The sequence below is a fragment of the Falco peregrinus genome, chromosome 5 (genome assembly GCF_023634155.1).
Source record: "Falco peregrinus isolate bFalPer1 chromosome 5, bFalPer1.pri, whole genome shotgun sequence".
Taxonomy (NCBI): Eukaryota; Metazoa; Chordata; class Aves; order Falconiformes; family Falconidae; genus Falco; species Falco peregrinus.
The window spans coordinates 61,300,589-61,312,915 of NC_073725.1; the positions used below are offsets into that span (position 1 = coordinate 61,300,589).

Genomic DNA, 12,327 nt, shown 5'->3' on the forward strand with positions numbered 1-12,327 from the left:
TCTTGAAGGGGCCAAATCTTCTCAGCTCCAGCTACTGCAAATGAATGTGCACACGGCTTAGTGCCCATGGTTCAGCTTGTGTGTTTTGGGCTGTGTAAACTAACAAATGAAAGTGCAAGCATTCTAAGGAAAGTGCAGGCATTCTAAGGAAAAAAAAATCTACAAATGAAGCTGAAAGCTGAACAGAGAATACAGTCCAGCTTCACAGGTCAGGAATGAAGCCCTTCTACCTACTAGACAATCCTATTTCAGCTTAAAGCCACTTAACTGCAGCTGGGTCACACCTGGTGCTGTCTTGCAGCCTTTTACATGAGATCTGATCCAAAATGCAGAAGGGCTTTAGCTGACTAGGAAACCTCTGGCTGTCAGTTTGATTCATCAGGCTCTTTTGTACCCTAAGGTTGCCTGCATCATCATGTCATTAAATGACATCATGTTTCATCACTTATAGAAAGAAGGCTGATCTGCAAGGGCTGGGACCAACAGTAATAGTCAGACTGTACCAGCAAGGTGTCTATGAGCTCATCGTCGTGTTTTCCTTTCTCCAGCAAGGTTATGATCTGTCCCTTCAGGGTTTTCACTTCACAGCACAATATCTTGTTCCTGGCTTTTGATGCGTCAAATTTTTTTTTCACTTCCTCGTGACTTTTTTGGAGAGCATCGTGTTCCCCAGTGAGTTTCTGTAGTGACAAAAACACATCATAGGAAATGACAGTTAAAGCCTATCACCAAGCCCCAGGTGCTTTAGTGAGCTAAAGGAATCACACATTGCCTGGCAGAATCTAAAAAATGTGACTGGCATACCATGTCAGTAGAAATTACAAATGCTATTACTTGCTGCCTGCTTGCCAGCATCAAAAAATGGTCTGCTCAGAAATACAAGTGGACTAGATTAGTGCAGTGTGTGCCAGAAGTAAGTGATAATTTTGTGTTAAAACCTGATTCGGTATGCTCCTGCTTCTTCATTCACCTCACCATTCTCCACCAAGAAACCCTCTTCCTTCCAGGTACAGGGTGGTGATGCCACACTTGTCGCTGCACTCTCCAGACTATCAAGCTGAAACAAGGTCTTCTACCATCTCATACCAGCATACCCTTCATACAGTCTCTCTGCTGCCTTCTCATCTCGCCTCATCCAGAGCGTGTGTTCTCTCTCCTCCTGATTCTTCCTTGGCTGCTGTCTTTCTATTGGCTGCCCAACATCTTAACCAGCCACAGCTGCACCTTATCTACATCGACCAACCCGCCACCCCTGAAGCCAACCCACAGTTGTATATTATCAGTGCTAATTAACCCAGCTTCATTCCACTACACACACTATCTAGTAGAAGTTGTCCTTGGCATATGCTGCTCCCTGAGCCGTGCCTTCACCTAGATGAAACTGGCCGGAGAGCACGCTAGCAGTTAAGTACTAATGGACAAGTACAGGGGAAGTTATTGTGAACAGAGCCCGAAACACAGAGGCAGAAGTAGAATCACACAGATTACAGTTATTGAGGAAAGCCTTCCCTGTGCTGTGTGCCTGTAGCTATAAATCTCCTCTTTCATTTTCATGGCCCAGAGTAAAAGGTGTGTATCACCTCATTGCTCATTCTGTTGCATGGTTAAATTGTGGTGAGAAAAGCAGCAGCTAATCAAGCTCTGGGATGGTGCCAGGTGGCCTCTATAGAAGTGAATACAGCAGAGGCACAAAGGGAGATGTGCTTTTCTAACCTGAGTATGTGTAGCTGACCACAACTACCCACATTTCTTGTGGACACAGGTCTACATATCCTTCCCATCTCAGGGTTTACAGCATATGCCACTAGCTATAGCCTCTCTCCACTGCTAAGCACTGGATGTCTGTTTATTTTTGTAGCAGCTACATGTGATAGATGAATGGTAAGACCCATTTTCAGAATGCCTCTTAGAGGGTGTCTGGTGTCATTCTCAGCTTCATTCTGCTCAAGTGTAGAAGGCCACAGCCATACAGATATATGAGGTGTGAGGGGGATGTTTATATTTAACATTGCATGAAGAATGCACATCTGGCCCAAGGGCAAGAGGGATGCTGCACAGTTTGGAGAGCAGGGCTTCTTCCTATGTATGCCTTCAGTATAAAGCCAATACCAGCTGCATTGCAACCCAGAGCCTCTCTCCCTCTTTCCAACATCACCTATCAGCTGGCCACATTGCAGGCCAAATGGCTGCATCTGACACAGCATTCATGAAGCAGAGGGGAAGCCCAAATCTTGTACCACAGAGGGATGCCTAGCCATACAAGAGTGCAATACAGACAACAAGCATGGAAACCTTTTGCTCAGTCTGTAAAGTGCAGCAGAACTTCCTCCAGCAGATCAGGTGGGTTTCTGAAATGGTCTCTGGGTAGGCTGTAACATATACCCTGAAGATAAGGCAAGTTATTACACACTATATACCCAAACAGGACTCTGTCAGCTCACAGGTTTTTACCTCCAAAGTTTCTTTCTTTTCTTTTTCCAAGTTGCGAATCTTCAGCAAGTTCTTCTCTTGGGCTGACAACTTCCTTGGATCACTAAGTGCCAGCAATTCCTCATCAATCTCACTCAGTGATGTTCTGCTCTTGTTTTGACCCAACTGATTCTCCAGCTCTCGAACCTAGGGGACAATAATGACAGCTTACCCAGAGCCTTTACCAGAAGTACAGGGGTTCAGCATCAAAGAGGACATTACCAAAGGGAGTAGCAACACATTACGTCTTGACATTTTTGTGGTTAACTAACACAGAGCAGTATCTGTTCGTTCAAATTTAAATTTGTTAGCTGTTAACAAACATGCAGATGTCTAGGGCATCTGTGCAGGGAGGAGGTATGACACCAGACCTACAGGAGATTCAGGACACATGAAAGATCTGTGCCTTATTACAGCCACATGTGGAGGCCAGACAGATACTCCAAAGCATCTTGAATGCCACCAAACACATGTGTGGGCAACAGAATATCTTAGATCTCTTCTGAAAGGGCAGACACCCACATACATTTAAGCATCTTGGTCTTTAGCAGAATCACTGTCCAGGATGTCCACAATCAAAGGTACAGTCTAGCTAGGTACCTAGCACTGTTTTAGGTGCCCTGGGATACTGGAGACATGTATGATGCAGGATCTACAAGACATCCATGCTCCCCTGGAGAGACAGCCAGAGGTCAGAGGGACACCCTACAGCATCTTGGCTGACATTAGACACCTATGTGTAGTCAAGTGAACTCAGCCCCTGCATCTCAGCTATTCACTACAGACTTCTTTTAAAGACTGTAGAAGGAAATGGGCACTGCTCCAGCAGAGTTCCTCTGCCCTGCTCTGGATGTGTCTTCTAGGATAAGATGCACCTACCTCACTTTTGATCCAGTGACTGTATTTACAAGATTCCCACTGACTACAGAAGGGCCCTGGGGAAGACTGGCTCAGAAAGAAATTTCTACATTATAGCAGAGTACAGTATGTGCAGTCTTCAGATGAATCCCAGCTAGGGGGTCTAATGGAAGGAAAGTGTAATTTGCTCAAGGGAAAGTAGAGGTTAACAATTTCAGTCAATCAGAGTGGGGAAAAGAAAAGAAAAAGGGAAAAAAAAAAAAAGAGGTAATTAAACAGCAGAAAACCAGGAAAAATATGTAACAAATTGCTGGAAAGAAGTTTTAAGATGCAGACAAAACTGCCTCCCTGTCTTGAGCTGACATTTCAGCTAGACTGTGCCTTTCAGAAGATTCAAGAGTTAAAGACTTTACTGAGGTTCCTGAGGGAACAACTTGAAAATCTTATCTGGCCTCAATTCTTCCCATCTGACTTTGGGCACTGAACAAAGGTGTCTAAGTCAGAGCACAGACACTGACAGGGCTCCTTCTGTACTCAGTGGAGAGAGGCACGTTCAAAACATCCTGGGATTCTAACTAGGCTGCCATAGCTCTCCAAGGTCACTGAACTCTCTCCTTCGACACAGATGCAGAAGATTCCCAGCTTAAATACTGAAGCTTGCGTATTTGCACTAGACTAATTAACATAGTTTGCAGGAACTCTGAAAGACCCTGCACATATCAACATATATTTAAAATTTAACTCCCCACCACCACACACACAGTCCACCCACCTCAAAAAACTACTACAGAATTACTAGAAAGTGTTTTATTCTAACAGTTACTTTCTTATAGAAAAGACTGGCCGTGTAGTTGCAGTAAACACTGTACCGGGACACACCTTATAAGCAAGTATAGATGTTAGGAATTACTTAATGAAGACTAACAAAATCTTTACCTTAAACTGAGGTAATATCTATACTTAGAAAGAACATCCCAGCACCCAGCTTACATGGCACCATGCAGGGTCTTAACTCACCTTGCTTTGGAGAACAAGAATTTGCTGGGCTCGTCCACGCCAGCTGCCAGAATTGGTCAAGAGATTTTGAATATTCACATCTTCCCCGACTTCATTTGCTAAAAGCTATGAAAAAGGGATTAACATCAGAAATAAGGCCAGGCTTAAACACATGTGCTGGGGAAAGCAGAGGGAAAGCTGCTCTCTCTAGCAGTAAACACAAAACACTGTTATCTGCACATAGCGGCCTGCATCTGATATTCAGTATCTCATGTGTTGTAAGCTCTTTCAGATCATTATTACAATATAGATTGTTGGTGGGTAGGAGGAGTTTGGCTAACATGAATCGTTTTACTTGTTGAGGTAGGTAATTCAGTGATAGATTTGAATATTATTCTTTGCTTTTTTAAAAATAGGAATCCATGTTTTCCTGCTTGCCATAAGGAGTGTCAAATTGTACTGTTTAGCTGTATAGCCAAGTGTCAAACTGTGCTACTTTTGCAAAAAAAGAGGATTTCAAATTCATCACCAAGGTTTACTAAGCATTACTAACAGTTTTCAACATATGTAATTATTTTTGATACAATGAATACTTAACCAGATCTTAAACAGGAACAGAGCAGAGATATTGTCTTAATACACACCCTTGCAATCAGAGATTAAGCCAATCTGTCTTGCACAATTCTGACACAGCCATATTAAGGAGAGCTAAAGTTAGTATGAAGAGCATTTAAATTATTTATAAAAAGGTCAGCAGAGTTCTATTTTTAGGACCATATTCTCTACTCTGATCTGCATTGCAGCTCTCCTATGCAAAGTAATGAAACAGAGCACATAGTAATGCTTCAAAATCCATGACGAATCAAAGAGGAAAAGGTTACTCTGGATGTCACTCCAACAAACTGTTTAAATGTGCTTTAGTTCAAGCACAGTCTTTAATCCCATTGACTTCCATGGGACTGAAGCCTACATTAAAAGTAAATACATAATTAAATGTTTTGGAAAGGAAGAATGGGCCTGAATGTATGCTTCAAGTCAATCACAAACCTATTTTGCTGAACCAGGACTTCCAAACCTTAAAGAATCTGTACCCATCATAGCTATAGAAATAACAGACACAGTCATTCAGCTATGGTGGTAGAGCATAAATCCGTGTGTCCATGTGCATATCCTTCCAATGCAACCACTGCATGCACACCTTTTCTTACCTCCTTAACGTTCACTGGATATATAATACTTTATTGGAGGCTAATCAAAGCTCAAAAGAAAAGAAGCCTCCTGATTTCACAAGCATATACCTCTTGCACAGGATCCCAGCCACACACTGCATCCTGCAACAGTACCTTTTGGATCATTCTCAGTTCCTGTTTTGTAGATTGGAGTTGGTTACGATATTCTATCACTTTAAAGTTGGCTGTGGTTAATTTTTCTTGCAACGCTTTCACCTCTGGACTTTCAGCCTTCGAAGAGAAGAATGTACTTGTTAAGAACAGAATCCTCAGCAAAAACCCAAAGCGATTCAGATCCACAGATTCATCAGGATCACTGAATCCCCTCCCAGACCCATGCCTTCCCTAAGGTTGGGGGTATAGGGGAGATATAAACAGAGCAGTTTGGTCACAAAACTAGTGACAGGGATACACCCTTGTCATAAGGAAACGGCTGTGCAACAGAAGAGAACTAAGTATCAGCTTCTGATTTCCTCTCTTCAATTACAATTCATACCAAGTTTCCTTCCGTCATCTTCAGAGTTGATTGCTTGATTCTTGCATCACCACCAAGAGAACGTATTTTTTCTACAGCTGCCTGTAGCTGGAAAAAATAGTTATTATAGAATGAATACAGTGAAAATTATACCTCCGTGCAATATTAATTAGCAAAAAAAGTTACATCATGGACATTTATTTACTCTAGAAAAAAAGACTCTTTCATTGTCCCTTTTTTTTAAACAGAATCAGTAGGAAAGCATAAATTTTTTTCCTGAAATGCTTCCCAAAGAAGCATGTGTTACTTTACTGTGAAATACCTTCACTGAAAATGCCTCTGAGTTGCTGAGATGGGGTAAGTTATCCAGACTTCTGGGGGATTTTGTCACCATAGGTTTATAAAATAAGTGTTTATATACATAAACGCAAATCCAGTACAGTACAGGATATTTCATAAAAAACACAGTTTTACTCAGCAGAAGAATGTAAAAGGAGAAACAACTACCTAACGCCCTATAGCTGCAATTTAGTAATAATGTTAAGGCTCTTCTTTAGCTGGTAGCTCTAAAGAAGCATTTCTCAACCCGTGAAGAACAGGTCTCCCTTATTGCTTGCCACAGCAAAGGCAGGCAGACACAGAGCTGCTCCTGCTCCGAACCATGTCCTGTGCTAAGGTTGCAAAGACTTCTTACTGGACGGAAGCGCAATGAATTTGGAGCTGGAAAAGGCCAGGAAATGTTGCTTCAAAGGGCTGAGACTTCATTCTTTGAGGTGGGTGGAAAATCTTGATTATTTCTGAACAAAAGAAATCTCTAAGGAATAGCTTCTTCATTAAAGTGATATCTGGGGAAACACAGAGTGTAACTTGGAGCCAGCTTCAATGTCACCCTTTCCTTGGAAGCAAATCAATGGTTAGGCCACCCTTTCTCTTCAGCTCATACACTTTCAGTCAATGGACTGAGAATGAGAAATTTCAGCTGCGTTGGCAGCTTCTAGGTCTAATTCTAAGGAAGCTGTCTGTAAACATCCGTTTGCAGACTTTGTTTACATGTATCACCCTTTGCTAAGTGATTGCTCAATGGCCACACCTCCTTTTGTTTGTGGGAACATAGTCATGTTAAAACACTTCTGATTTACACATATTTCAGTTTTCATACAAGCAAAGAGCAAATATTTATGTAAAATAACAGTGTTTCCTACTGCTGAAAGTGCATACTGTGATGCATTTGTAAGGTGCCAACACCACAATTAATTTTGCAGATATTAAGGCATCTATCTAGAAGTAGGCATAGGTATGTGACTAAACTCACAAATCAAGACGTTCCTTGTTTTCAGTGTGGGTATCTGTACAAAGAAAAAATACACTCAGGGAAGCCTAACTTTCAGCTCTCTACATTACATCAAATGAATGGACTGACTGCAGACTCTGTTTTGTTGCCCACCCACAGCTGTCCAGTCCCACTCAAGGCATCCGAAGGTATTCAGCAGGCCTTCAGCTGCTGCACCAGGACTGCCAGTCCTGTCACATCTAACAGCCCTGCAGGGGCATCCGAGATGTCAAGCGGCATCTCAGACTGAACTTTCACACTTATATGTTGGCAACTGAATGGCACTTTAGGTGTCTTGGTTCTTTCTACAATCTATGGAAAAAGATGAGTGTGTCTAGACAGTGATCCAGCTTAGCTTAAGAGTTACTAAAGAGATGTGAATCACTGCAGGTTCCTGTCTGTGACAGCTCTTCTCTTTCATCATTCAACATTTTTCATAGATACCTCCCACTGTCAAACGTTGCTTTAATTTTACCCGTCTTTTCCATCTTCCTATAGTCCTACCAACCAAGTACAATCCAGAAACTCAGCCAGTGACCATTAGTTTAGAGAAGAGCCTCCCCAAATGAAGTTGTGAGAAAATACAAATGACTGATCAGGGCATGGTTCCAGTCGGGTTCACGCTGTGGTTCACCTTTACCTCAGATGGGACAGGTCGTTGTGTTTGGTTCTGATTTTGATGGTGCTGGTATCTAAAGAAAGATTAATATATATCTAAAGTGTCCATCTCTGCTTTGACCAAAAATTATTGCACCTTGAACATGTCTGTTTGCTTTGAGTTTGATTTCCTTTCCTGAAGCGTCTGCAGTCCTTTCTTTGGGGTCAATATCTGACGATATTTTAAGTTTCTGTTTGAATAATAGTCATTACGCTTCTGCAGTAGGGGGTTATAACCAAGCTGATTTTTCTTGAAATTATTCATGGCTTGCTACCCTACTTGTGTGATTCTGTGAGTCCCCAGCTGCCCCTGGTATTTCTTAGCCAGCCTGCCAACTGTTTGACAAGATCTCTCTGACCAGAACACTCTGGATTTATGCAGGAGGTCTCAAAAATTTAATCTACCATTTCTTGATCTTTCAGGTAACTGGGGTACAATTCAGATAGATGCATGACTCATGATAGTAACTGACTGTGAAAGATGGGAGTCAAAATGCATCTGTCAGCATGATAAACATTACTGATCTATTTAAATGATGTCTTCTAGGGAAGCAAAATGCAGGAAAAAAACATTAAAAATTATTCAAATTTTACCAGTATTGTGTAAGGAAGAGCAATAGTAGCCAACGAACAAAGTAAACATTGACATCAGGGCATCTAATTTGCATTTCAGCAGTCACTTGAGTAGAATTATTCCTGTGAAAGGTTAGCACATAAAAAAGTTATACTACACCAGAAAAATGAATTTGCCTGAGTGAAGATTTGCTGTCTTATGTGATATTGCTTGTTACTGTCTCAGTTCTGGAAGAATAGAGTGCTAATTAATTACTGGTATAAATAAGGTGGGAAAGACAGACATAATGTTATGAAATTTGCTCCTCCTCACAAAAACAACAACAAAAAAAATCAGAAAAATATCATTGCCATACTGCTAGAAAAGCCTCTGTGCTTCAAATACAAGTGAAAATTCCTAAATGCTATTTCATAAATCTTTCGCTTATTGTAACTTATGGGTATCCTTTCCTAGCTCCTCCTTTCTGCAAAGGTGAAAACAGCTGAGGGCACACATCCCTCTCTCCTATCATGGACAGAAATTACAAGAACTCAAAGCAAGTGTGGATGTAAGAGCAAATTCAAAAAGGGATCATGAATCAAATTTTCTACAAATCCTCTAGCCCCAAAATTGGATTTCTATGTTTTAGCACATAAAAAGAAAATAAGAAAAATGGCTCACTTCTCTCTCCAGCTCTTTGACTTTGTTATTCAGTTGCTTCACTTTGGCTTTTTCACTCTCAGTCTCAGCCATTATCTCACGATTCTTTTTGGCCAATTCAACTATTTTAGTAGCTGCAACATCTCCAGCTAAACCAGACGTCCCTGCAAAGTATACATAAAAGCAAAGGACATATCTTACAGGCAAGATTCAGAATAGATGATGCTTTTGTTCTCTGTCCAGTGCACAACGTACTTTTATTGTCTAATCCATTACTCTCAGAGCTGTGCCAGGCACTGAAATGAACAAGTGAGGGAAAAGAGGCATCAGTGATTCCAGCTGGATTGCTTGGTCCTTTGAGTCAGCATCACATTATAGCTAGCAAAGCCATTCTACACTTAAGCAACAGCCACATGTCAGAAGGCCACAAGGGTGGTTGTACAGCATTACTACATAGAAAGGGTAGAGGTGTTTCCTCTTCACTGCTGTAAAGGACAGTTATCAACAGGGTTTTGTGGCATATTACAGAAAAAGACAACACTATTTTTGCTGGTTGTTTACTGCTGGAGGAATTGCTGAAACAGAGGTGCAAACTTTTCTAGACATCTGTCCTAAAAGGTCAGGCACACTATTACAGTTGTGTCCTAGATAACATCCAGGAAATTTCACTGTGCCTATTTATATGTCCCTTGCGATAATACATGGAGCCTTACTGTATTACTCTTCTAACTGCTCCTTTAAACAGACAATTCATTCACCTCCTTATCAGAGAGGCTTTGATTAGTGTCACAAATAAAGTAATCCACAGGACTGGCTTGTGTGTCACTTCACTTTTGTTAACATCCCATAGGTGAAGAAAAGTTCTCACTCAAGTGCAAAATCAATATAATTGCATACAATGTCCACAGAAACCTCTACCTCAGCAATGAATATCAGCCTGCAATAACAAATCCTAGGTGGGATATACAAAGTTCGAACTCATCTGCTGTCATTCTTTTTAACACTTTCATCCTCCTTGAGTGCTCTGAAGTAATGATTTTCTGCTGGTACCTGTGAAGATTCTTCAAAAACCAGGGTGAAATGCAAAGATGACAGATCAATCAAGTCAATTCTGAGTCCCATAAAACCCCTGGAGACATTAAAGGGGCTATGCAGAATACAGCCAAGAATAGAATATATCACTATTTTAAAACCTTGTAGAGAATATTATTTTTAAAAGTATTTCCATTTTTCTCGCTCCTTTATCTGTGTTGCCCCTCTTATCGAGAGGTTACTTTTTCCTTAGTTTTCATGATAAATAACGGCTGCTAAGGATCACAGTAAGTACTAAACTAACCAAAAGCCAGGCTGGTGCTTCCATGTGATGGTCTTCAAATGCACGGCACACATTTAATCAAAGCTTTTAATTCCCAAGCATTGTAGGCGAGTCTCTTGCCACAACGCAGACAGGGAAGACAGAGGCATGGGGCAAACTGCTGCAAGCTAGCATAGCAGTCAGCCAGAGAAGCTGAAGCAGGACATCTGGCTCCTGGTCCTGACCCAGTAGTAGTAGCTGATCATCACTTCTACATACAAGCTACAGATAGTTTGTAAGAATTAAGATGTAATTGAAGTGTTATTTAGTTCTGCCTATGGCTGGTTTCCCCCTTTTCTACTAGCCTGGTCATCACGGCTGACCTGAACAACAGTGGCACCCAGTGGAAGAGGTGCATCCTGCACAGCTCAGTTTCCAAAGGACACCCAAGCCACTTCAGAAGCTGGACTTTGCATTCGGCCAGCATCCTGCATGTGCCCTACTCAGGCAAACAAAAGGAGCCTGAATAAGGAATTTAACACTACATAGCAGAGAAAGCTGCAACATTGCTGTTTGATATTAACAGAAAGTTTTCCAAAATATGATTTCTATGAATCATCATTTTTTTGTGCCAATAATAGCAAGTTTGCAGATGGTGTGTGAGGAACAGAGATCACTGTGTACCCCAAAAGAGCATTATACTTCTTTTAAGGGACATGACAATTATTAGTAACAATATTTTGCACCTCCGGTCTGACCTGTCTGACTACCAGTGGTCGTAATAGTATATAGCATTATAAAATACTATTATAAATAATTGTATTCAAATTTTGCATCTCATGAAACCGAAGGAAAGAGTAAGGCACAGACCTTAAAGCGCACATGCCATTCCCTGTGTAAGTGCTATCATGCCAAACCATTGTGAGGAACTTTCCTCTGCAAATAAAGCAATGAGACTCCTTACACGGGAGAGACATCAATGCTTAGCAAACTCTGCAAATGCAAAGCAGTGTCAGCTTAGACCCTTGCAAGTTTATGCAGCAACTCTGAAGTGTTGACTAAATCTATACCCAGGTGACTAAGTATTTTCAAAGTTCAAAGTCCAGTGATTTCAGTGCTGTTGTAAATTACTGCAAGCTCAACAAAACAAACCTCTCAGCTGAGAATTCTGATTCTTCCTAGCAGAAGCTTATTACAGGAGTGGAAACAAATCTAACCACAGTATGACTGAAATACTCCTTTTTAGCATAGAGCAGGTAAAGAGATGCACACGAATATTTCACTGCCAGGAGCTCACAACAAATCTTCTTACCTCTATTGTCATGAGCATCACGCAAACTAACATAGTGAGAATACAAAGTTACTGTGGTTACCTGACAAAGCCAATCTGTCCTCCTGTATTTTTTTCTGGAGTTGCTTTATTTCAAAATCTTTCTCTGTCATCAGTTTGTATAGTCTGCAGTTCTCATCTTGGACCTCTCGAAGCTGATCCTGGAGCTGCTCGTTCTCAACCTCAAGCAACCTGGGAAAAAATAAACCATCATGGCGAATGTCACTGTCATGTGCTTCAAGCAGATGCTTCCAAATATAATTAATTAAATGACTGTATGCTAGATGAGCTGAGCTTACTAGGAGTGAATTTACTGAATTAAGCAGGATATCCTAAGCCTCAGATCAGAACACAAGCTGATGATCTGATCTATTCAGTTAACTAATTTCTTCCTTAAAAATCCTGCACTTCCTTGTGTTGTCTGGGGCAAAACGTTACATAATGGGCACCTTTTCAGTGTTCTTGAGGTTACTGAA

The 12,327-nt window shown here is 41.1% G+C and overlaps 1 protein-coding gene across 1 annotated transcript in view; it reads right to left on the reverse strand.

Annotated features, from left to right (window-relative positions):
- CCDC13 (coiled-coil domain containing 13) overlaps positions 1–12,327 on the reverse strand; it is a 36,169-nt gene that overhangs the window by 17,684 nt on the left and 6,158 nt on the right. The window contains exons 4-10 of the mRNA XM_055806669.1: positions 11,895–12,043; positions 9,249–9,391; positions 6,049–6,135; positions 5,667–5,783; positions 4,345–4,449; positions 2,452–2,616; positions 504–680 (exon numbers count right to left, since the gene is read on the reverse strand). Of these exons, the coding sequence (XP_055662644.1) occupies positions 504–680; positions 2,452–2,616; positions 4,345–4,449; positions 5,667–5,783; positions 6,049–6,135; positions 9,249–9,391; positions 11,895–12,043 (943 nt within the window). The remainder of the gene's footprint in view (positions 1–503; positions 681–2,451; positions 2,617–4,344; positions 4,450–5,666; positions 5,784–6,048; positions 6,136–9,248; positions 9,392–11,894; positions 12,044–12,327) is intronic.